Here is a 27,371-nt window from a genome sequence, read left to right as displayed (position 1 = left end):
CTGAAAATATTATTGAGGGCTTGTGAGGAATATCAGCACAAAGCCAAACTGCAAAGAGGAAAAAACATACACGGTTTCCACATCCTCTACATATAAACATCTAAAAAATGTGGCGTGCATTTATTTTCAGCCATCTACTTGTATGATTACAGTTAAAAATATTGTGGTGTCTCTCTACAACATCTGTGAATCTCAACTGTACTTTTTGCTAATTCCAGTAATTTCAGAGTGGAAGGAGCATCATTCCATTCATGCTTTAGTTATAAGTTTGAGTTCTCTGGCTCTAAAACGTTTTCTCTCATTCTTCATCCTCCTACTGAGTTGCCATGGGTCACTTGGCTGCTTTTCGAGTTCTCGACAAATTTTCATTTTCAGATGACGGAGGGAACATTGCTCTATATCAGCATTAACCAATTAAAAATCAGTGGGGTCAGAATAAAAAAATCATCAACCAGTAAAGGTCTGAAGATATTTTTTATTATAATCCGTTACTTTAAATAGAATGTAAAACTGAAATAAAATTAGTTTTTTATATAAAAAAGAAACACATTTTTCCATTTTAAAAATCTAAAGTTTTTTTTGAACTAGAGAACAACAATCATTCAGTTTTGTATATAGACAATTTCCTGATTCATATATTCTATAAAACACCTGAACTAACCGTTTTTTTTTTCCTTTGTTTTTTTATTGCTGTTTTTTATTGACCTGAAAGGCTTTAAACCTAGATTTGAAAGGAGACAAAGCCATTCTCAAGCACATATCAAGGTGCTCATTTGTGAGCCTGGATCAATATTTATTTTTGAATATGTTCATGGTGGAGAATCCTGCTTAACAGCAGTAGGTTGAGCCAAACATAGTAAAAATGTGCAGGGTCATCTTTGAGCACGCCATTTCACTTTTCTTTCACCAGTTCACCTCAGTTCTTCCAGCAGTCCACACTTTCTCTGCTCTCCTTTTTTCATCGACTTCTCCTTCTTTCCCATCGCCCGGCTTTCCGCAGGTTTGCCTGCTGTGTCTAAAAGTAGCAGCAGCAGCAACCCAGACTGACAGCTCATTGGATAATATGCATCATGTGTAGCCTGGTTCTGGAGGGCTTTACCGTACAAACAGGAGAAGCGGCGCAAGTAAAATTTGACACTGCTGTCGGACGACGTGCGGTAATTTAGCCAGCAGGTGGGTCTAGAGCTGGAAGGCAGTCCGCTAATCCATGACCTCTGCTCTATAGGATGCTGGTCTCTTAGATGACTCAAATCTGATTTAAACTTCTCCACAACTGCATAAATGACCTGTGAACAGCTGAATATATACACTAAACTAACAAAGGTGAGCCAATTTTACTGATTAGCTTACAGCTAATGTCATTTTGGTTGCACCATATTTTGATTTTGGAGAATAAGAGTAAAAGGGGCTGTGATGAAAATACCAAATTTTTCAGATTTTGGTAAGAAATTTGAAAAGAACTAATTTCTTTCCATTGAATAACGCAAAAAATTGTCTTGGTCTTTCTTATAAAATTCAGAATAAAATAAACAAAGTAGCTCTAAATAACATTTTCAAATCTGCACAAATATGAAGCTTGTAAGATCTATAATTCAGGTGCTACTGAGGCCCCCTGGTGGCCTTGTTAAACTAAGCAGCAGCTGAGTTTGCTTCTACCTCAGGCCGACTCTGTGCATGATAATCTGCCCTTTGTCACTTTTCCAAAACAGAACATTTATGTTTACTCTAGAATATTCTTAGTTATTTTAGCAATAAAACTGTAAATGTAAGGCGGTAAAAGTGACAAAAACTTCTTTAATATTCATCTGCTTAGAATATAGAGTGGTTTGACCATTGTAGAGCTCTCTAGCTTCCCACTTTGCTCATTTTGTTTATGTATTTTTGTTACAAAAACCTTTTTTTTTTTTTGCTTTTGCTTCCCTATCCAAAAAATTAAAGACTTAAACTTTTTATATTACAGTAAAAATCAATCCCTTATAAGCAAAATTACTGCACCTATATTACCACCTGCCGCCCATCAGACGGGTTTGTGTGTGACATCTATTTCCCCTCAGGTGCTGCTTGTGCTCCCTCTAATGTTTCATCTACAGAAACCAAAAACTTTGAGAGGAGCTAAGGGGTTTATTGACTGCTACTTGATGCTAAATGGTCTGAGCAGCATATTTTGAAGTTTTTGGTATAAAGATAAATTAGTTTAGTGAGGAATAATTCATAAATCAGATTTGTGTTGATTAAGAGATTGTTTGATTCCTCACACTCCAGCCCTCAGACCGACTGTGTTATTCAAAGTCAAGCTGCAAAGAGGCGTCAATTCACGACTCGCAATATGAATTAGTGCATGAGGCGGCCTGATTACGTTTCGATCCGTCGCCACACTGAGACGGAGCCACAGCCACCGGTGTGTGTGCGCCGAGCCGCTGCTTTAAAAGACTGTGGCTAATACAGCATGTAATGAAACACTGAATAAGGCTCCCTGAAGGCCGGCTGGGGTTAGCTCATCTTTAAAGTTGCAGTTCACCTGCAGTTTGCTTATTGAAATTAGGCCTCCTTTGATACTGAACCAGCACATACTGTGATTTGTTAATATGGAAAACAGGCAGATAAACAGCTTAGCACGATTTTTAACACTTCATTTCATACAGGAGAAATCTAAAATAAAACAAGCTATTGGCTCTATGATCTTTCTATCAAGGAACAAGGATATACAAGTGTTTTCCCTTATGAGAGGGAAAGAAATTGTGTTTAGAATAAGTAAAATATTAATTATAAAATACATTCCACTTTAACAGGACTAGTTAGTTAGAAAACAGAATAAAAACACATTTACAAACTCAAAGCTTCATGTTAAAGGTTAAATAATGATGAAAAGTATAATGGTTTCAATAAGTCAAATAATGTTATCCAAATATGCCTTAAATAAATCTTGCCTGCAGGCTGAAATCTCACAGTATTTGAACGGTCACAAACACGGACGAATCCACGAATCCAACATTTGCGAACTGACCCAAACTGGGTCAGCCAATAACATTGTGATGAAAGTAAAAAATGGCAAAAAGAACACATGGCAGTAGAGGAGGATGCTGTCACATGTGTTTGGTCAGAATCTACAGTTTCATACTTGAAAGAGGAACAGCTTCAAGTGCTTTGTGCATTTTTCAAAGGCAAAGATGATCAGTTATGTTCTGCTAGGCGTTGCTTTGCCCAAATCCACTCTGAACGTTTTGGTGAATGTTCCTCTTTTCCCCAAACAGATTAGATGGGAGCAAGCTCTGATTGATAACGTGTAGAAATAAGCCAAAGTGCTACATGCCAACAATATGACTTGCAAGGTTATCAAAATTAGCATAATCTAAGAAATGAGAAAAATAAAAATGAACATTTTTATTAAACCGGAAATATAAGGAGGTTGGAGGCTCTGGACTGGTTCTATAATCGGTCTATTCGTTTAAAGTGTGCACTTATTTATAAATATAAGCAAAATAAAACTTTTTTTTTTACCATAATGAAAACCAAATGGTGACCAATTCTGGCAGAAAAGTCTTAGCACTAAGACTCTATTTGTTGAATTTAATAATCTCTTGATAATCTCTTGTGCTGGGAGGTTTATGTTTGATGATTTAATCCAAACCCTCTCAGATTTTTTGTTTTTTCAAGCTGCATTCTTCTGTTGGAACTATTCATTTATTCTGATCTAGTCCTTTGCAGGCCTTTTCACTGTGTGAAACTAAACTGTGCTTTATATGCAAATGGTGAGCGATAGCTCATTACTGTGTGACAAGTGTGGAAAGAAACTTCGGTTTAAAGATAAAAGCAAAATAACAAACAAAAAACTAAAGTGAGGATTCTGACACAGGTTGATCAGGCTGTGCCTCTGATATTAGATTTTATTGATAATAATAAATACTTAATTGCAAAAATAAATAACAGAACAAATCCTTAAGGGGAGGAAATGCATCTTTAGATGTCAGTATTACCAATGAGACGCCTTTGTTGAAGATATCAACAAATGCCTTTCAGCATCCAGTCAAGCTAATAATAAATATTAATCCATTAAATGTTAGGTTAACAAAAAAAAGAAGTAACTTTTTCCTTTTAAAGTGTTTAAATAGAACGCAGTTCAAGCCTATGCTTTTTTTTTTTTTAAATCAAGCATCTTGTGTAACTTAATGGAAAAATAAACAATCTAAAGCAAATAGAGCGAAATCAATTAAGAATTTAAACAGTTTTCCCCCAAAAAACATCAATAATATGTGGGAGCAGGTTTGTAATTAAAGTCAGTAGAGCTCATGTGTTCAACAACCAATAAAGACAGAGAGAATGTTAAAGCACTTCATTGGTTTTTCCATTTACAAGTTCAGTGTTTGATTCATCCAAGTCAAATTAGGTCTTTAAAGTCTGTTTATAGCTGTCCCACAAAGGGTTCAATACAGTCAACCAATGATTCAATCAACTCCTGCTCAGTGAGGAGCTCAAACAGGTACCCAGCATACAGGTCTGAGTATTTATTAGAGGGTTGACTGGGATCAGATCTGATTAAACTGATTGTGGGGTATCAGACCCATGATTGGTGAGCGCTGACAAGTTTAATTAATTTCACTCAATTACCACCCCTACCTGAGAAGATAATCTTATTTGTTTTTCTTTTTCATAGTTTCCGAGTCAATGAATTTATCCATTTTTAATAAAGACTCCATCTTTTCTCCCTCCTGAACCGCAGACGCTGTCATAGACCATCGGCGCCACTATAACACTTGATTAAAATCAGCTTAATGATGATAGGTTGGTGATCATTGCACTGTAAGAAATGCTACAAACAGATAAATGAGATAAATGCCACAGGCAATAAGAGTGAAGAGAATAACAACCATTCAGCAATTGGCTTGTCTAATTGCAGAACTGAGGCCGATTTAAACAGAATTGCCTTTGATTAAACTGTTACGATGAAATAGACGTTAAGATGATTATTTGGCAAATGAGCTTGAATTGATCAAAGCTAACTCAAAACAATTTGTTTTTTTAACTTGTTGCCAATTACAGGACTGAATGTTATGGTGGATGAGGCAGGAGACTCACCTGGATTTGTTCAAATGGGACCTCAAAGCTAAAGGACTCGTTGTAGTAAGGGTTGAGGGTGTTCTTCTTGATTGTCGTTTTCTTCTTCTTCAGCCTCTTTCCGTTTTGCATGAGGTGGATCTTCACGTATGGATCTAGAAAAGAAGAGAAACAGGAACATTTTAGGTGTGAAGGGGAAAATAGTGAACGGAATTTAAGACTTTAACCTTTTATAACCTGCTATTTAAAACTGTATCAGAAGCAGAAATCACATCCAACGTTCAGCAGAGTTGGAACTTATATAAACCTCTGTCCATCCATCCAAACAGTTCTGGCTCACTATATGGCTATATATGAACTTAAAGGTAAAGTGGAAGATGTTCTTTTTCTGGGTGGATGATCAGTATAAGTGATCCTCCTAATTATCATTCTGGTGATATGTGTAGGTAAGGCCGTCCAACGTGCTCGTCCCCATTTTCACTTACCGCCGGCGAGTCTGACATAGTAGAAAAATTGCAAATATTCTTTTGGAAAGTAGGGTTTGTATAATGCGATGCAAACAGCGACTTTTAAACAGAGCGTGCACAAGGAAAAATGGGCTTATGCACGCTCTTGCACACATTAAATAGGTGTTCCCTAGTTTTGCATTTTTTTTAAAGGTGCAAAAATCCTCCACTATTAATGTGGTTTTATTCATTACTAATATTGACCACTACTGTTCAATAATCATATCTTAAAAGTGATTAAATCTCCACCTCTAACTCTGTGTTTTTATATAAGTTTGATAAATGCTGCAACATTATTTTTAAAAAGATAATCATCTCAAGCCTTTTAAAGCACAGGTTTATTGGCGAACCACTTTAAAAACTGTTTATTTTCCAACTTTTGTAGTGCCTAGCTGTGCTTTAGAACCAGGAGGATATCTTTTCATTATGAGACATTAATCAAAAATATAAAAACACCATCAGAAGAAAAGGAAATTAGTAAATATTAGGCATCCTATCTTACTCTGCAACAAAAAATAAGTATAGAGATCACTGGAAGATAGCATAATTACATGGTAATGTGGCATTAGCATTATGCACAAGTGGAGCTAATGCTAAGAGTCTATGAAATAGGTTGCTGGTCTGATTTGATTGATCAGGAGGGGTGATTATTTGCGAATGTGAATCAGTGTTTGTCATTCAGAATGGTTCCCAAAAATCAATAAAAACTAAGAACTACAAGGAGCAAAATCTGAATAAAATAGATGCTACAAGAGATCATCAGCTCTGTCTGAGGTTACAAATGGTGGCTCTCAGCCTCATGTGTTGCATCAGTCAGTTAACCTTCTCCTCTCAAGAGCCTCATTGTCATCTGTCCGAACGGCATCTCGAGTGGAAGCCAATTGCTCTGCTTCGTCCGTCCTCACCCACTCTCCAGCAATCATGCAGAGTGTCCTCCTGAAAACTGCAAGCCACCTATCGCTTTCATTTATCTATCCAATTTGTTTATGTTTTCCAAACTGTAACCATAATTAAACTTAAGAGGGGGCCCAGAGACTTAAAGACGGGAACAAAGATCTTTTCAAATTATGAAATAATAGCCTTTTATTTTTCATTTTTTGGCTTCAAACAAGCCATTATGGAGGGACAAGGTGCAGCAGTTAATTTGCACATTCATTGAAAGCCTAATGAGACTAAACTATGGGCAGGAGAAGAATGTAACAAGGTCCTCTGCAATTTCCACAGACGCACAGAGAGATGAAAAAGGATTTTATATTGACAAGTCCTGTCAATTTATATTCCTTTTACCACTTTCATAACATTTCTGCTAGTCTCTTTCATAGAAATTAGAGAAATGTATTAAAATGACAGACAATTAGGCTAATAATTGTTTGATAAGCTGAAAACAGTTCATGTAGTCCAAGTATTAAGCTCATGATAGAATACACTTCTTTACAGACTTCAAATATTTAATAAGACCATATTCTTTCCCCCTAAATTCCTGTAAAAGCCTTAAATTATTTCATTTTTAACCAAATTCATATTGTATAATCAGCATTATAATCATTGCAAAAGTTCTTTTTTACATCAATAGTTATTAAATTAATCCCAAATTCAAATTTTTGATGATTGCAATGTCTGACAAATGCATGAGGGAAATAAGTCACAGAGTAATAAGTAGTAAGGATCAGTCACACAATGATAGATGTTACACAGAATCTGCTAGAATGAAAGAAAATTAGTGTTGTTTGATGATAGTTATATTACAAACCTGCATTTTTTCCCTTCTGTAGTCGTTTCCTTCTTCGTACTGTTTTTACGTTGTGTTTGTTTTTGCTTACAATACTGCAGACTTTTCTAATTGACCCTCATAAGTTCTGCATAATTTCCCTTACTGACTTAGAAAATATTTAAATTTATTGTTTTGTTTGTTGTTTTAGTTTGAACAGAAAGCTGTGTCACATATTTGCTTTATACTATGTTGGAGGAAATATATGCTGTATCAAATTTAAAGTATTGTAAATGGAATGAAGAAACAGCAAGAAGGAAAAACTTTCTGAAAAGCTGTAGATATATCTTTTGCAAAAAGCTCCCCTTAAAGAAAATGTTAGATTTTTGAATAAAAATATCTATATTTAACTTTGGATAATCGAATATTTAATTATTACAATTAAATCATAAAATTTGTTCAAACTAAAGAGATGCACAAAACAAAAACAAAAAAAAATCCCAGATTGTTACTATGCGTGGAAAAAAATAACAATAACCCCCCGAAAATTTAATGCAATAAAAAAAAAAAAAAATTAAAATTAAAAACTAGTTAGTAAAACGCAAAAATTACCAGTTATGGTTCTTAAAATAAATTGAGAATGTTTGATGCAGTCAGCTGTCAGACATCATTTCAACAAAAACAAAAAAATCCCAGATTGTTACTATGCATGGAAAAAATAACAATAACCCCCCCGACCCCCCGAAGTTTTAATGCAATAAAAAAAATATTTAAAAAATAAAGACTGGTTAGTAAAATGCAAAAATGACCAGTTATGGTTCTTAAAATAAAGAATGTTTGATGCAGTCAGCTGTCAGACATCATTTCTTCAGTACTAAAACTGTTAAAGGATTTATAAGATACTTTTTAGTTGCAAAATGTTGCATCACCAAAATGTATCACACAATTTCAACCGAACTTTAAACACTATTCTCTTTCATTTCAGTCTAAATAAACTAATCTGCTCTAAGCTGATAAAAATCATTTTGTAAAATAATGTATTAAAAGTGCCTCATGTGGTTCTGTTTCCCAGTTTCAAAAAATGTTTTTAAAGAGTGCAGTTTCTCAACTGTCCAGTAGATGGCAGCCCAATGGAAATAACGGATCTAATAAAACAAACAGAAATAGTCCTGTTTCTTCATAAGGTAGATAAAATATAATAACTATGAACTAATGTTTTCTTTCTTCATCATGGCCTTTTTTCTCCAATTAATGATTTAGGAACAACTTGAAGGATGATGGAGAAAAACAAATAACCACAATATTATTAATAAATTAAAATGTAGAATTTGTAATTTCCCCACTGAATACTGAAAATCAGAGCCGCACATCAGCATGAATAAGCAGCAAAACTGAATCGGATCTCATAATTAGAAGATGAGACAACGCCGACTCGGTTAATCTGGATTTATCTCTGGATTCGATATGCATAAAGTCCTTATAAAGTTTGTAAGATGGCATGCTACACAGAAAAAGGGAGACTGTGAGATATACAGCAGCAGCAAACATTGAATAGGCTTAGATCCTTTAATCTGTCATCCAATTTAGGGCAAAGAGGGCCTGCCTGCAGAGTGGTGGACTGGAGCAGGGCATCTGACATGAAAATGGAGAGAAAACAGCGTAAACAGAGTCGGGGGTAGTGAAAAGCAGCAGAATAAATAGATGACAGAGAGTGAAAAGGTAACAGGCTCCTAATGGAGTGGGTGTCCATTATTACTCTCCTGCTGAGAGGAGCTGAATCGCAGAGAAGATGAAAACAGTGAAGGAGGGATGCGTGCATGGGAGTGGAAGGGACTTTTGTTGTCACAGGAAATAAATGCATCCAGAAATATTCAGGTTTATAGCTTATCCAACTGAAACTCACATATTTGAATTCTTTAAAGAGCATGATGGGCACTTTGTATCTTCTGTTAACCGTAAACATTGTTGAATGTTTTATAAATAATTCAGTGCCCAATTTGGGAATTAGTAGAGATGGTCTGGGAAAGACTCTCAGCTTGTTAAATAGGGTTGAAATAAACATTAGATTTTTATGATTCTCATTATAATCACAGACTATGATAAAACTATGCAAAAATAAGAGGAATTTCTTATTCTCGGTCCAAAAATCTTGGTTAGGATCTCACCCTTGAATTTATAATATATTAGATCTCACCCTTGAATTTATAATATATCTTTGGTTTAATTTTTCCAAGGAATAAATTCAGATATAACAGGGGAATACAATCCTCATTTTGTTAATGTTTAGGCAATAACCTTACTTCCGTCTCCCTGATTTAAAAAGAATCATAAGAATTGCTAAAAGAGAAAGAGTTAATTATTTTATTTTTCATAATTAACTCAATTTAATTATATAAGAGTTTAATTATATTAATTATATTAAGAGTAACGAAACAATGTCCTCTCTCCTTTTGGATATACATCGATTTGGGAGAGCCAGCCATTCAGCTTTTTAGAACATCATGTTCCAATACTGACACTTTTAAATAAGACAAAAACAAATTAACTTTAAAATTAAGGCATGAAAAAAAAAAAAAAATATTACACCTAAAGCTCTGAAAATGCAAATTTCATTCAGACAATTTGGGGCAACTTCAAACTACCGGTAGAATAATTTTAAATATTCTTTAGATATCATTGTATATAATAATCATACTAGAAACAAAGATAATTGAAACAACCAAACAGCCTCATAATTAGAAATATAAAAACCCCTGAAAGCACATGAAGCCATGAAGCCCTTATTTTTTAATAAGACTTTATATTATATTTGGGTTAAGAAACAGAAAACAAAGTTTTAAACTTTTCGTCTTTCAATGCATTTTCTTTGTGTTGATCCTATTGTAAAGAACTTTGTTCAATACTGGGTTGTTAAATTTGGGATAGAAAAAAGACATTTATACATTAAAATAAATAAATTGAGTTTAATCTAATTTTCTCAAAATAGTAATGTTACTGTTCTTGGCAGAAAATTAATAATCCACATTTTTTTATGCTAAAATAAAGTATAAATTCTGACAACTTATTTATTTTTCTGTACATCCTGATAATACTTTTTAACCCTTGGCAAGATTTTAATTGCTGTGCATAAACTGTTGTTTTATCATGATTTAAATGAAACATGTTTGCTTTGGATTGTCTTCTGAGGTTATGATGAAAAAAAAAAAGGTTTATATTGTTTTAACAACCAGAAATAAAAGCTGTAATTGTCATTTCTAGTGTTTGTTTAGCCTGAAAAACCCAATTGAGCAGCTGAATGGGATTTCATAAGATAACCCTTTCTGATGCTGAAAATGGAACCGCGTGTGACGCCACATCAGCCCCTTCCAGATGCTCTTATCTTTCCAGCCAGCAGATGAGCGTTTGGCATTGCAGAGATCAGGGAGGCGCCTCATACCTCATATTTTTCTGTCTCATCCCAGATGGATGTAATCGCTCCCATTTTATGGATGAATGGGAGCCCTTGTGATGCAAGAGTGCTTCCTTCCATATGGGTACAGCACAGGGAGTTGTCTTCTCTACCCAGAGGGTTACTCATCTGTGTCCTGGATCTTGGCCTAGGGTTTTTTATATTAGGGTAGTAGGGGGCTATCATTTTCTATACATCTTCATAAAGAAGATAGAAGCAGGATTATAGATAAGCTCTGAGCCAAATCCATGGCAGGAGTTCGGTCAAGATTGTAAAGGCGTTTCATTTTTGGAATTTAGAGCTGGGAAATGCTTAAAGTGGTGACTGCTTTTTATTCTCATAGGAGCAGAGATGCCTAAAATTGATTCTTTAAAACAAGTTGTGTGCACAGATACAGACAAATATAGGATATTTCCTGAAATGTGGCCACCGTGGGCGCCTACAGAATTGTGCCAAATGAACACCAATACAGCTCAGATAAATATAGCTCGCCTGTCATCTTAGCTTTCCTACCATCATTTAGGATTTGCCACGGTGGGTGCACCCAGGGGTGGCTGTCGGTTCAGTTTTACACACTCAGCTCAGCTGTGAATCATACACAATCTCCTACAAACACACAAGCATTCCTGGGAAACTCTTCTCTGTGCACATTCACATAAACAAGCTCCTTGATATCTGATCGAGGTCTCTAGTGTCATGATCTAGCCTTGTTTGCATTAAAGGAACATAAACTACGCTTTAAATCAGTCACTATGGTGGATTCTTTTATAATTCATAATTAATCTATCCAGTTTTATTAGCCCAACAAAAATGCAACACGGAGATAAAGGGTCGAGGAAGGAATCCCAAACACTACTCCCAAAAGAAACATTATCCAGCTCAGTTTGGGGGATCCTGCAGTATTTCAGCCAGAAAAAGAAATATAGCTTGGCCCATGGGTTCTGAGTCTGCCCTGCTCTGTCCGTTTGAGTTAGATAGTCTGGCACCCGGGTGGCATCATGATCTGAAGGTTAAACAACTCGGAAAACTTCTTTTGAGGTAGATGAGAAGTGGCTTAACTACACTGATGTGGCTTATCTCTTAAGCAAAGCCTGTCCCCCCAGCAGGAAAAAGCTGCTGTATCTGAGACCTGTTTCTTTCAGACATGATCCATATCATGACCACAGCTGAGGGTAAAAATGTAAATATACCTGTTATTCAAAAGCTTTACATTTTGTCTCAGCTTTTTCTTTATAAAAGACCAAAGCACTACTTGCATTCCTCTACTTTAGTGAGAGATTAGCTCACAGTGAAGCACCACCTTTATCCTTTGATGAATGATGGACTTAAACTTAAAAAAGCTGATCTTAGCAGGACCCTGTCAGCTGCATAATGCATGCTGAAGGTGGTGGCTTAGCTGCTACTTTTAGTGGATCAGGAGTTGAAGAGGTTACTAAACTTTGATTCTATAATAACTGCAAATGTGGCTGCACAGTGGAGCAGAGGGTAGCACTGTTGCCTTGCAGTAAGAAGGTTCCGGGTTCGAACCCCAGCCGGGGTCTTTTTGCATGGAGTTTGCATGTTCTCCCTGTGCATGCATGGGGTAAACTGGCTTCCTCCCACAGTCCAAAAACATGACTGTTAGGTTAATTGGGTTCTCTGAATTGTCCTTAGGTGTGAGTGTGTGCGTGAATGGTTTGTCATGTTTGTCTCTGTGTTGCCATGCAATGGACTGGTGACCTGTCCAAGGTGTACCCCGCATCTTGTTTCCCTGCCTTATTGACAGCTGGAGATAAGCACCAGCACCCCTCGTGACCCCAGCACGGATAAGCGTGAGGAAAAATGGATGGATAACTGTGACTACACAGGGGAGAGTTGGCATAGTGGGTTAGCGCAGTGCGCTTGGGGTCTCAGAAGGTTGCAAGTATCCGGTACGATCCCCACAGCCTCCACTCTGGGTTCCTGAGCAAAACCCTTAACCCCACACTGCAGATAATTATATTTTTTATTAGCCTAGTAAACTACCCCACAAGACAGCGGCCAAAATAAAATTTTGCCTGCGAGTTGGTCTAGCCTTGATCAATGCCCCAGGCCCTAAATCTGGCGGGCCAATCACAACACAGAGATGTGTTTTGAATGTCTGGATGCAAAGCGGGCGGGGACGCTGGTGAAAACCCCACCAGTAGCATGCACTGCAGTTTTCAATAGGACTCTTCATTGAATGTTAAAAGTTCTCTGTTGTTTAATAAAAGCATGTTTTAAGATAATTGGAGGCAAGAATATTACACTTTAAAGCTATATGGTCAATTTATCTATTTAATACATAATTAATAAAAAACTATTTCTAAAGTTAAGAGGACCACGGCAACCAGCAGAGCGACCAGGCTAACTGCAGCCCGTCTGCAGCGGCCCTCTCGCTGCATAGTCGTGTGTGAAGGACCACTGGCTCTGATGGCGATTTTTGACTCAGCTTTTGAATCAGTTTTGGAAGGATTACACTTGGGGTTTTTGCTCAAATGTGAGCAGGAAGAGGCTCTACACTCCCCCACCAGCTCTCTGTCGTTGTTACTACGTCACTACGGCACAGACAGCTGTTTGAAAAACAACACGTTGTTCTCATCAGCAATCTTCCGATGTCTCATTCATCAGGGCCAGACTAAATTACACATTTAATCTCACATTCACTGTAGTCTGATTTATCAGGGTAATTTTTTATGAGGCAAAAATGTCAAATTTAATATCAAGTTGTATATAAAAAAGAAATACTTTATCTAAATCAACTGTATAGACTAATTGTATAATTACGTTAGGTTGTATTTGTTCTTGATAGCAACCAATTAAGGTTTAAGCTCTAAGAATCCAAATCATTAATTGCGAATTAAGGATCATTGAATCCATCAATCTAAGAGGAGCTGGTTCCCAATTGACTTATTTATGCCTGTACAGAACTCCATAACCGTAGGTAGAGAGCAGATAGATTAAATAAATTAAATAAATAAATATCCAAGAATCAAGCCTTGAGGAACCTCTGTTCTGTTTCTAAATTAAACATCTTCCTTCTTGTTTTATAATCTTATAGCAGGAACCTTTGGAGCAACAATTTATGGAGTTACTATACTTTTAACGACAAGGAAACATTACCCATCTAGATTAATCCATACATCAGAAAAATAAAAGTATACCTGATCGGGTGACTGTCATATTTGTTTAGTAGACAAACTTTTAGCTTAATTAGCTCTTAATTAGCTCTGGTCTTACGGGGGGCTCAGACTGCTGTGAAGAGGGGCTCTAGGTCAAAGGACCGATTTAGTGACGGATTCAAGTCACATTGGCAAGTTTTTCAGAAGAGCAGCCTCCATATAGCATTGATACATTCCAAGTAATGTGAATTGAAGTAATTTAATTAAGCTAAAACTCGGGTACAATAGTAATGCAGTGTTTCTTTCAGTAAGATTTATAATAGCCAACATGACCCAAAAGCAATATGCCAAGCAATATCTGAGCAAGTTAAAGACATTCTATTCTATTCACAAGTCTGCTAATCAACAATTAAATTACATAATTTTATATTAGATGTCAAGGTGTTTTGGAAATAAATCAAGATTTAAGGCAATACATTAACTATATTATAAACCACTTTCTCATCAAACTAATCAGATGACTCCATGAAGAAGGATTGATTTGTTCAACTGACAAAGTTAAGTAAATAAATATATTTACTTTGATTTATTTATGGCAGCTTTACTTTCTTTTCACCATAAGTCACTCACTCTATGATAAAGGCTTAAGTGCAACTTAACAGTTAAGCTTTTAGCTGAACTTTAAAGAGTCGAAGTTTGAATCTTACACTCTAAAATAATTATCAGGGAAAAAAATCTAAAACCCAAAACGCCAACAACATTAATTTTGTCTTCCTTAATCACTTTTAAATTGCTTTTACATCGACCTAATGATCCCTTAAGCCCTCTGGCTTACATAGAAACTTGGAAGCCTCCTTTTGGGACCAGGCAGCAGCATAAGACAAATAAACCTTCCAGCTGAAAGGTTTGATACTGAGATATCGCCTTGGGTCAAGGCAGTGCAGCTTCATTAACGTCCAAACAGCACCTTTGTGCTTTGATAGCCCCGTTTTTGCAGGTCATTACTTGGTTATATGCTGCCTAACAGCTCTCCAAAAAAGTACAAAAGGAGGAAAACAAAACAGTCTCAGGAAGTTATCCTTTCACTCAACCTCTGGGTAATATCGGATGTCCTTACTACCAATATAAGAGTGCATTATCTTAAAAAAAAAAAAAAAAACCTATATATTCTGTTTTGGACTGCTATTAGATAAACCTCACAAAAAAGAATGACATCTGTAGGAGGCTGAAATAGTTTGAGGTTATGAGAGCCAATAAGTCACTTTCTTGGCTGTTGGACAAAAAAATTACCCCCTGGAGTTAAACAATTCAGAGAAATCTGATTGCCTACGAGGCAACATAATAGCTATGTATTTTAGCTTGAAACGGTGCAGCCTTCGACAGTGAAAAAAGGAGTAAGTTGTCGGTAATGAGGCCCGGATTATTTTAAGACGACAGCTAAAGAACATGGTGCCCTGAGCATCGTGGCAGTTAAGACGCGGCGACAAAAAAGGTCAACTAGAACTTCTAAAAACAAAGTTTTAAAGCTTTTCTTTAGGTGGCCCAGCATGAGGGTAGGTTCACGGACCGCTTCATGAGGAGCAAATCAAAAGAATTATTTGTGATTATACATTGGTTAATGATAATTCCCACATCTTCCACTGTGAGCCATAATTAGGCATGGTAAACAGGATGACAAAAGGGGAGAAGGCTGATCCCAGGCCATCAATTACACGTCCTCCTTCTTAAGCTCTGACTGTGCTTGGAGGCTAATTATTGTTGTTAAGACCTGCCCGTTATTCCATCCCTCGGCTACCCGCTTATGGCGAATTCTTTTTCGTCAGAAAACCTAATTGAGGGTGCAAAAAACTTCTAATTAAGGTGCAGTTTATATGTGGATTTGATTGTGTTGCAATAAAACTAACTAGATGCAGAGAGATGAACATATACATTACAAAAAAAATATATAATCTAAATGTCTGAGAATTTCATTCATTTTTATTAGTTGTTGTGAATATATTAGAGTATTCACAATCACCTAATGCAAAAATGGCAAAGGTGAGAGTTAATGCTGGTATCATAAAATGGCAGCAGGGGATTTTTATTTTAATCCACATCGTAGCCAAATGGCTGCTCGCTCTGTTTTCATGGATGAAAGGCAGCTCTGAGCTCTGAATGCTTTCTGTGTTACAGTACTGCACTTTGTTTCGGCTTATAGCGAGTCTGGCCTGTCAAGCAGAAGGCAAGTGGACCCAGGTGGATGGTAATTGTGGTGGAAAGAGTCGAGGCAAGAGGGAAGTGCACAATGGAGAATTTGAAATGAACCTGAGGAAAAAGTCAAAGGGGCAGCAGCCAGATTACAGTGTGATTTCATGCTTTTAGAGTACATGCAAGAAGGGATCTTTAAATGCATTTGAGCACTAGAAGCTGGAATCAAAGCAAGAACTTTTTTAACCAGTCTGTGTGACTTGATTGAACTGGCCCTGCAAAGCGCCTTAAAGTGACACGAGCGATGAATTGGTGTTTTAGAAATATACCTAAAGTAGTTTATTTGAGATCAAGACCCACTTTGATTCAAAAAGGACAGTTACTAAAACTTTAGGGAAAATAAGTACATGATGGTAAATATTTTTCTGCACATTAAACTATAAAAGCATAGTAAATATCATGGAAACTTACAAAAGCTACAAAAGACAGAGAACAGACTCCATGACATCGATTGTAACCCTACAAAATGTGACCATAGGATTGATTAGCATTCATCAATTAAAGAAAGCTTAAGCATATTAACCGTAACAATTTACTGTATCTTAATGCAGTTTCTGTTCCCACTTTTTATTGAATCTTTAAAGAAATTTGTAAAAATTTTTATATTAGATTTTAAATGAAATTCCACTTAAAGCATTCATGTTGTTTTTCAGCACAATAACATTGATGCTGCGGCGCAAAGGGGTTTATTATAGCTGATGCTCTTTAGTCACAGTTTTGAACATTACTGTAAATGGCTCAGTAAAAACACTGCTAAAAAATAAAGGGAACATGTAAACAACACTGTGTAACCTCAATTAAATCACACTGTCCACTTAGGTAGTAACACTGAATGACAATAATTTGCACTTGCTGTTGTGCATGGAATAGACAACACGTGGAAATTATTGGCAATTAGCAAGATACACTCAATAAAGGAGTGGTTCTGCAGGTGGGGACCACAGATCAGTTCTCTGTACTTATGCTTTCTGGCTAATGTTTTGGTCACTTTTTAATGTTGGCGGTGCTTTCACCCTCGTGGTAGCATGAGACGGACTCTACCACACACACTATTGGCCTAGGTAGTGCAGTTCATTCAGGATGGCACATTAATGCGAGCTGTGGCAAGAAGGTTTGCTGTGCCTGTCAGCATAGTGTCCAGAGGCGCTACTAGGAGACAAGCCAGTACACTAGGAGATGTGGAGAATGCAGTAGGAGGCAAAAACTATGCAGCAGGACCGCTACCTCTGCCTTTGTGCCATGAGGAACAAGAGAAGCACTGCCAGAGCGCACAAATGTACATGTGTCTGCACAAAGGGTTAGAAACGGACTCCATAAGGACAGTACGAGGGCCCGACGTCACCAGATGGAGGTTATTCTCACCGTCCAACACCATGCAGGATGCTTGGCATTTGCCAGATAACGCCATGATTGGTAAATTCACCACTTGTGCCCTGTGCTCTTCACAGATGAAAGCAGGTTCACACTCAGCACATGTGACAGACGAGACACCATGGAAAGTGATCTGCTGCCTGCAACATCCTTCAGCATCACTGGTTTGGTAGTGGGTCAGTAATGGTGTGGGGTGGCATTTCTTTGGAGGGCTTCACAGCTCTCCATGTGTTCACCAGAGGAAGCATGACTGCCATGAGGTACAGATATGAGATGCTCAGACCCCTTGTGAGACCATATGCTGGTTCCGGTTGGCACTGGGTTCCTCCTAATGCTAGATCTCAAGTGGCTGGAGTGCTTCAGCAGTTCCTTCACGATGATGGCATTGCAGCTATGCACTAATCTGCTCTTTACCCAGACCTGAATCTGATTGAACACATCTGGGACATCTTGTCTGGATCCATCCTCCAATGTCACGTTGCACCACAGACTTTTAGGGAGTTGGCGGATCCTTCAGTGCAGGTCTGGGAGGAGATCCCTCAGGAGACCATCTACCACCTCATCAGGAGTATGCCTGGGTGTAGTAGGGAGGTCATACAGGCATGTGAAGGCCACACACTACACTGAGCATTCGAATTTGGATTATCCTGTTGTGTGTTTTTCTTTGTATGTGATGCCAAATGCAGACCCCCCTTCTTAAAAAATTTGATTTCCATTTATTTATTTATTTTTTTGTTGTCCACACATTTAACTTTGTACAAAACAAAGTATTCAATAGGAATATTTCGTTGATTCAGATCTAGGATGTGTTATTTGAGTGTTTCCTTTAGTTTTTAGAGCAGTATATATAGTGAAGGAGTGGAAAACACATGACAAAAGCCTACAATTGTGTGAATATAAAGACCAAAATATAACATCTTCTTGAAAAGGGCAGCCTTTAGGATTGTTTTGCCATTTTTGAACTAGGGAAGGGTTTGCAATGCTTCAGTGCATAAAAGCTTCAAAAGCACCAAGGTAATAATCCAAAAACATACAAAACCTCTTATCCATCACACAAGGGAAGTGATGAGTCACACCAAATCTGAAATATGTTTGACGGTTTTTTACCATTTAAATAAATACAACCATTACAAGCTAAATATGTATCACTTCGGTAGATTTCTAAGGGAAAACGTCAAGTAAAATTCAGTGTTTGTATTAAGAGAAAGAGGGAATAACAATCATGTTGTGGGAGAGAAAAAGAGTGCTGCTGGGCACATGTAATTACAGACAAAAGCCCCGTCACTAAAAAAAAAAGTCAGTGGGTACAAAAAGATTTCATCTCCTCACCTGACAAGCCACCCACGTCCATTTTTTTCAGGTTTTTGGCCTCGAGGACGACCACCGTCAGCTTCCCAGCAGTGGGAACGTATCGCAGAGAGAAGCAAATATCGCCAAGCTTCTCTTGCTGTGAGGGAGGAGGTAGAAAAATCACGTTAAATGAGAATGCTTTCACAAGGTCACAATATATCATTAGATAAAATCCACACCTTTTCAGCTCTAAACTGTCAGTGTTATCTGTCCTGTTCAGCCAGTTTATGAATCATCAACACTTAGATTTACCATGAATTTCTACCTGATATAACTTTAGCTGCACTTCTTTTTTGTTTAATAAAGGCACTACTAAAAACTCAGGTTGCATGGAACAGTTGGGCAGATAACTTAATTGATTAATAGATGTATGACACACAGATGGATAACAAAAAATGAAGAAAATATTATTCTTACTGTTTTTAATAGGACCTGGAAATGATAAAATCCTTAAATGTTCAAAGCTTTTTTAATATGGCTGGGAAATAACTCAAAATACAATATATTTTGGGTCATTGATGTTGTAATAGAGATTATTAAAAAAAAACTATTCAGATGAGCAAACATTAAGCTGTGATTTACCCTCACATCATAGACCTTATCTCTGTTTATTTCAGTTCTTCACCTGCAGAAAAACCAAGTTTAAATCTCTAAAAGCATCAGTGTGTTTGTATTAAAGATTAATGTAGTCTATTCTTTGTTGTTTTAATTACTCATCTTTCTATATTATTATATAGCTTAGTAACAATATCAGACTGCTTTTATTAAGACTATTTTATGCGATATTGTTTTACCGGCTCATATTCTATTGTATATATACATAAATTAAAGTCCATGTCATGATTTCCATTTTTTTTTTTTAATTATTATTGCTTTTGTTAGTTTCATTTTATTTGACTGAAAACTGTTTTTCTGTCTTTAATAGCAGGGTATCTAAACTTAGTTATTATGTTACAGATCGAAGGGTATTTCTGAAGTCTTCTTTGCTTTAAACTGCTTCTAAAAATCAGAATTTTTGCACTTACGTTTTTGCTAAAATAAATAAATAAAACAAAAAATAGACTTTTTTAAAAATATATATACTGGAGTTGCCCACACGCACTGGGTCAAGCATGTTTGAAGAGTATCAATTTTTTAGAAAATGTTTTAAGTAATCAACAAACTGATCCAGTATATTGACCTTAGTTATACTTCAGAAGCTTTTCATGTGGGATTAATTAGGCTCCGTTACCTCGTGCAGAATCAGACTGATGAAAATCTCTGCAGAATTCACCCTTTGACTGTTTTATTGTTCTCTATCTAACAGTCTTGCCTTGGCGCAGATATAAAATCTCTTAAAGAGTAAATATAATTTTTATTCAGCTTGCAATACTAGAGACTGCAAAAGGTAGTATAAATGAAGCCTTTAAAATAGTCAAGAGAGGCCCTCTTAATGCTTCTGCTAAAAAAAAAAAACAAACAACAAAAAACAATTTGCCAGCTGGACTTGAAGGTAATTTTGATAAGTTTATTTTTGTCTCAAATGCATGTATATAGAAACTTTAAATATCAAGCTTAAAAATATGCAAAAAAAAAAAAATTAAACCTGTAGTAAAACACAAATAGAATAATTGGTCTTACTGATTAAAAACGTAGATGTTCTAAATTTTAGAATGATAAAGAAAAAGTGTCACTGTGATGCAGGGAATAAGTATCAATGCAGCTTAAAGAGGCCAAGGGATAACCTTCAACTCAACAACTCCACCAACCATCCATGGTGTGATAATTAACCTTCAAATCAACCCACCGTAATGCTAAAAATAAGGTTGCCAGCATGTGCTATATGCCATGACATTTACCATGAAAATTGAATCTCCCGAGCTGGAGCCTGGAAACCCACACTTCTATTAATTGAACAGGAAATGTGGACATATGATTAAGTGGCATTTGGAGAAGAAATGGATTTCCTCAGCCACGCCAACGTAGTTATGGTACAAGCTCCACTATGTCATGACTACAATATCACTTGTGTCATAAAAACACCCTAATTATAAAAACAAGAGGTAGAAAATGTTCACATCTAAGCGTCTAATAAACACCGTCTGCAGAGGGATTTCAGAATTTTATTTTTCGGTACCTTTTGTATATTGCTTTGGCATGTGACTGTAATGACATGGATGTAAAGGCTCACCTCCTCCTTCTCAGCACTCTGTAGATCTCTCCACTCCTCTGTTACACGGCTAAAGTCCACTTTGTTCATGGGCACCTTGATGTCTCCAATGGCATCGTGCTTGGAGAAGCGGTCAAAGTCGTAGACCGTCATTACCAGCGTTTTTCCACCAAGCTCTACGTAGGGTACCTGGGGGGGAAATGAACTTATTAAATCAATGCTTTAAATCAAATTAACTTCCAAAAACCAGTTAACACCAACTACCAGTTTGGAAGTTGCCATTTTTACGGTGCTGAACCAGTGATAAAAACTATGCATAAGTTTACTACTTATGCAGCTCCCTTTACGCTGGATTAAGACCAACTCAAGGTCTTCCCTTAAAGTTCAAATGTAAATAATTGGGGCAAATTTCAAGATACTTTATTTTTCAGTGTGAAGGTAAATTACTACTTCTTTAGAGCTATTTTAGTTGCATTTCTACAGGTATATAAGATGTTTCTCCTCAGCATCCTCCAACATAATGCCCAGACCTCACTCAAAAAGCTTTCTAGATATAGTTGCCATTTGAACAGTAGTGCAAAGTAGGGCTGAACAATTAATTGCATTTGCAATAATGTTGTAATATGATAAAGCAAGATTGTCTAACTGCAAAGGCCGCGATTTGATGGGTCCCGTGATTGGGGATGACTGTTGGCTGGACAAAAACTGACACAACTGAAGGTCTGGTGCCAAAGAGAAGCAGTACGTCAATTGTATGGAATTATTTTGGGTTTAAAAAAGACAATGCTGCCATGACAATGCCTTGCTACTGCCTTAAGATGTAAAACAACAAACCTTTATCGCTTAAAAAAAAAACACAAAGCCATGTATGATAGTTGCATGGCTAGAATGCCAACTACCAGTGCCCCAACGTCAAGAAAGTAAAGTACCAGCTGACAGGGATCCCTGACCGAACTGTTTGAAAGTGTTACTCCTTATGAACATAATTTGAAACATCACAATGAAATAACTTGGGTAATAACTCAAGTTTATAGCGAAAAACCTGATGCCAATTAGTATAATGACCAAGCCTGGGTTTACAGCTTTGGTAAGCCTGATGGATAAGAGGTGTTTAATGCACTAACGCACATATTTTAGCCAAGAGGCCATACCTGAGCTATACAAAAAATGCAGAAACAGATTTTCAGCGGAGCTAAAAACAGGAGTTTTTTGCACCAACTACTGATTTGCGGTCAAGCCGTACGGATGAGCCATACCAGATTTTAACAGTGCATTAAGTTGAGTTAATGTATGATTTACATAACTTTCTTCTTAGGATTTAAAAAGTTCATACATTTGTTAATTTTGTGTTAATTTCAGAGTTTGATATACCTATAAAACTTTCAACTGGTTGAAAGGAGACATTTTAAACTCTATAATTTTCCTGCTCTTTAGTGTGTGATGCCAGTCAATACTATTTTCAGTCAATACTATTTTCATATCTTAATTTGATTATTTAAAGACTGGTCTGTTAAAATCTGGTACTATTTAAGGAGTGCAGTCCATATATCTATATCTTCATGTTTCATTAAAACATAAAAAGATGTTAATGAGGTAAAGCTTAATCTGTGTTTTAAAGAAATCGAATGATTATTATGAAACAGATTGATTTTTTGCTTGTATTTGTTTAAAAATACATTATTAAATACATTATTGCATTAGATCGCAATAATAAGATAGAAAAAAACATAAACAATTAGATTATTTTCCAAAATCGTTCAGCCCTAGTTTTAAGAGAGTCCATCAGGGATTAGTTCATATGTGTAGCTTGTTTTCCCTGAGAAAACTTCTCCAAGACTCTACACGCCAAACTCATTCTGGCTACGTTTTAATGTCATCTTGTGTCCTGGACTGATAAAGGGGCATTTAGAGGCGTGATAATTGTTTCTAGTCTAAAGACTTATGCACTTAATTATTTGGTTAATGTTGGTCCGATTTAGAAAAATCTGACAAATAAGCAGCCCGAAAAACTTTCAAGAAGGAAGTAATTCAATCTAAACAGCAGATCCTGTTCTTTATTAGAAAGATGTTCATAGTATAATAAAGTTGAAATCCATTCTTGGCAGGTTTGGAGATTATTTAAAAATAATGTATCAAAATTAAAATGTCTGTCATTGTGTGATCGGTTCGACATCAGTTGCCAACATATTTTTAAACACGTGGAAAAGCTAAATCTCTAGTGTCCTAAAATAATCACAGCAGCTGTGATGGTTCAGCCATTACCTCCTAGGATCTTTTTTGGACTCATGGAAATCCTGACAGACGCTGAGTTTCCTCCTTTCATATGGCTTCATTTTAAAAAAAAATTATTTTTATGATTCAGTTTTCTTATTCAGTCATATCTTTGCCAATACCCCTGGTAGTCTGATTATTTTAGGAGCTTTCTTGCCATCTGCTTTGTTTTTGTTGATTTTATTGTAGTTTTGTTTGAAATACAGAAAAGTTATCTATGAGTCAGTTTAAAAAGTAGTCAATATAAATTACAAATATTGGTTTTCATTACAGGTTATTTTGTTATTTATTAAGATTTAAGATTTTTTTTTAATACATAGAGCTTCCAAGGAGATAGACTTATGTATGCACAACATATTTCTAAGTTATCGTTTTTAAAAGTCTATATCAACAGCTCTATGGTTTCCTAAGGTCTGTTAAATATTTTTTAAACTCTCTTTTTAACAGTTTTTGAAGCTAATAATAGTAATAGTCTAAAAGGTTTGTCTTAGACCGAGAAAACATGTTAAACACGTAGGAAGAACACCTGAAAGTCATGTTTTTTTTNGAGGAAGAATTAAACTGTTAAAGACCTCCGAAGTGGCAGGCGGTCACGAGGTAACTTCTGTTAAAGCACGTGTAATCTGATTGTCTGTAAATGTATCGATATCTAAAACTTTGTCTTCTATTTCTGTAGTTTTCACGGCGTTAATAAAGAGCCCGTCTAAAGGAAGCCGTGCCAGTGTTGTCACTTTGGAGTTACATCAGTCCTTCTGTGTTCTTTTTGTATGTCTGCTTCTGTCTCCTTGAATCCCCTGCCAGCCCAATCAGAAGGCCGCTCACATTGAGCCTGGTTCTGCTGAAGGTTTCTTTCTCCTAAAATAGAGTTTTTTCTCCCCACTCTAACAGCAAGCATGCTTGGTGTGAGGGATCGTGGTAGAGTCAACGACACAATGCAAGCAAATGTAGAATGTCTCTAAATGCTCATCTTGACGCAGCCTGCTGGGTTTCCTTAGAAAACTTTTAACCAATCGGACTGTAACTCAGTTGAATTGTCTCTCTAATGTGCCTTTAGAGGATATCTGTTGTGAATTGATTTAAATAAAATGAATGAGATTAAAAAATCTGCCAAAGCAATGTATATGACATTTAAAAATCGAAAGGCGTAGAGATGTCTACGTAAAGGCTCTACTAATTACTAAAAGTAGTCTAACGGGAGCCTCATCTATCCTTACATCAAACATCTTTGTTTATGACCGATAACACATTTTTATGTGGAAAAACTAAATGTTCTGTATTGAATAAAGACCATAACTTGGCTAACTAACCTCAAAAAGCCATTAAATAGATGTCCAATGACATTTCAGTGTTAGAAAGAAAGGTGCCCCATGAAATTTAAAATGGTTCTTTGCCAAGTTTCTGTATTGAGAGCTTTGAAAACTGCCTGAACTGGTGATTGTCAGAGCCTGTCTTGCACAAATAAATCACAGGTCAGAGTTAAAGGGTTTTGTTATTTGTCTTTTACTGTATTGTACTGAAAAAGATTGAAAAATCAACCAAGGTCAGAACAAAAACTTAGAAAGACCTTCAATACAAGTCAAACTGGACCTTTTCTTTTGTGTCTATTTTAAAAGTGTACTGATGAGATGTAGACGTTTTTGATCCAACTCTGATGAACAAAGATATTTACCAGGTTAGAAATGGACACTTTCTTGTCCTTTACAAGTATTCATAAAGTTATAGCTACCATATGTGTTTTCCCATGATTCATTTTAGATTTATAAATATGTATTTAAGAAAAGCAAACACACAGTTATGCATTTACATAAATATCACATTGCATTATGGTTAACGTACATCAAACACCTGAGCTCTCCACAGTTGAGCAAATAACAAAACTTTCTCCACCGCTAAGCAGTAGCTATGCATCCATTATGACTGTGGCGAGGCAGGGGCAAAGCTGTGCATCTGCCTGTGTTAATCCCAATCATACTGAGCCTGACTGTTAGTGTGTGTGAGAGATATTCTGTCAGGAGCTTGTTAATGCACCAGCTGGTTGCTGTCTGCACACCCTCCCAGGTTTCATGGCTGCATGCAAATCGGATTGTCAACAGAAGTGAAAGATTTCCTGCTACAAAACTGTGAAAACGATTTTGAGCACTCAGCAAAGCTCAAAGGATTAATGCGAGAGGTACCTTGAAGGTGAACTGCTCATTGAAGACGGGGTTTAGGGTCTTCCTGTGGACCTTGGTCTCGAATTTCTTCTTCTTGTCGGGTAGAAGGTAGACCTTAACATAAGGGTCGGATGTGCCTCCCATATCCATAGCAGGGAGCTCTGCTGCCTGGATGATCCCCACTATGAGCTGAAAGAGAAAGGCACTTTGTGTCAGAGAGTCCACAAATTACAACATTTTTCTGTCAACTGACACATATGACATATTAGATAAAGAAATGGCACCTAAGTATGGCTCTGATCCAAAAGGAAACTTTCTTTAAATGTCAGCATCCATCATCAGGTAATAATGGTATCCTAAAGATAATTCAGTGTCATTTGAACTGAGAGATGGCTACGATATTAGCGAGTTCGAAAGGCAGAACATGACGGCCCCTGGAGAGTCCGCAAAGGTCATGACATGTCACAACAGGAATCAGACGAGTGTTTTTTTCCCCTCATACGGTTGATAATTGATAACCACAGTAGGGGTCCTGGGTGGCTGATTGACCCGTCAGTCAGAGGCTTGACTCAAAGGCCTCTCAGGAGGTCCTGCTAGTCAGTCAATCAACTTCCTATCAGGCAGACATCAAGCAGCAATCTGGAGGCCGGCCAGGGCGCTCAGCTGTGGAGCGCCACAGCTGTCAGGAGCTGCATCAGGAATATGGGAGCTATAGCAGCAATGATGCAACAAACAGGGTTTTAAGCTTCTAATATGAGGATGACCTTTGACCTGTTGGGAAAAATGCAATGGAAGCACTTTCAATATTCTGGCAGTTTAAGCTCATTTTATTCTTTAAGTAGAAGCAACTCACTGAAGGCTTTTGCAATCTTACTTCATGCTATAAATTACCAGAGGTTTTCTTATATGATAAAAATAAAGTACTTTTTTTTCAGGCTAGTTCTAGTATAAAATAGAAACTTGATTTTTCTAGTTATAAAATTACGTGCTTACTTTCTATCACGTGGTTTTATCAGTTATCACTATGTATATTTTCCTGACCTATCACAGAAGAATTACGGATGAAACAAAATCGTACAGAAAACATCGGCATAGCAATGATTGCTGATACTCCAATCTAATTTAGAAAACAGGCAGTGGTGGAAGAAGTACTCAACAGTAGTACTTAAGTGAAAGTATTGATATTAGTCAAATCTTACTCAACTACGAGTAAAAGTTAGTCAATAATCTACTGAAGTTAGAGTATTGAAGTACTCACTTTTGAAAATACCTAAATATTCAGAAGTACATGCATTTAAAAGTACTTAAATGTTCAAAAATACAAATTAAGTTTTCTAATATCAGTACATTTCTGTATAATTCTCAAAATAATTTTAAAGAACATTGTAACTTTCAAAAACCACCTGATGTATTGATGCGTAAAACCACCTGTTATAGATTCTACATCACCTGTAAAGAACGCCGGCATTAAAATGCCACAAAAAATGACAGCTATTTTATTATTTCATATTTAAAAACAAACCAGAAAGAAAACAGGAGTCTTGAATCCCTGCAATCTTTAATTATGGTATAGAGGTTTAAGGTTGAATCTTACACCACAAAAAAAACTGTAACTCTGATTTGAGAACTCATCCAACTGAACAACTTGGCCTCAAAGCAACAACTAAGGCCTTAATTACATTTATAAACTACTAATAATATCTTCTCCTAGTTTCTGACATCTGTGCAACATCATGTCAAATCTCTAAAACAGTGGTTTCCAAATTCAGTCCTAAGGGCTGCTATCAGCAATGTTGAAATTGCATTTCCAGAAATAAAAACAGGAACAGTGGATTACAAAGCTAAGCTGAGCCGAAAGGAACAAGGAACTAGCAGCTTCCTAGAAATGCAGTGGAGTAGAAAGTACAATATTTGACTTTGAAATGTAGTGGAAGGAAAGTTATAAGTACCGCCCCAAAAATTAGTCAAGTAAATTACTTACAGTAAGTGCAGGAATC

General features: G+C 36.5%; 1 protein-coding gene across 3 annotated transcripts in view; it reads right to left on the bottom strand.

Annotated features, from left to right (window-relative positions):
* The window catches only part of syt1 (synaptotagmin 1), a 245,221-nt gene that overhangs the window by 5,041 nt on the left and 212,809 nt on the right, over positions 1-27,371 (bottom strand). For all 3 annotated transcript variants that reach the window (XM_015376098.1, XM_015376079.1, XM_015376088.1), the window contains 4 exons: positions 25,396-25,563; positions 20,972-21,139; positions 18,781-18,898; positions 5,074-5,207 (listed from right to left, as the gene is read on the bottom strand). In XM_015376098.1, the coding sequence (XP_015231584.1) occupies positions 5,074-5,207; positions 18,781-18,898; positions 20,972-21,139; positions 25,396-25,563 (588 nt within the window). The remainder of the gene's footprint in view (positions 1-5,073; positions 5,208-18,780; positions 18,899-20,971; positions 21,140-25,395; positions 25,564-27,371) is intronic.

This window comes from Cyprinodon variegatus, unplaced genomic scaffold (genome assembly GCF_000732505.1).
Source record: "Cyprinodon variegatus isolate N-32 unplaced genomic scaffold, C_variegatus-1.0 Scaffold7, whole genome shotgun sequence".
NCBI lineage: Eukaryota > Metazoa > Chordata > Actinopteri > Cyprinodontiformes > Cyprinodontidae > Cyprinodon > Cyprinodon variegatus.
The sequence above is the reverse complement of the archived record's forward strand: the minus strand, read 5'-3'. Positions and strand labels throughout refer to the sequence as shown.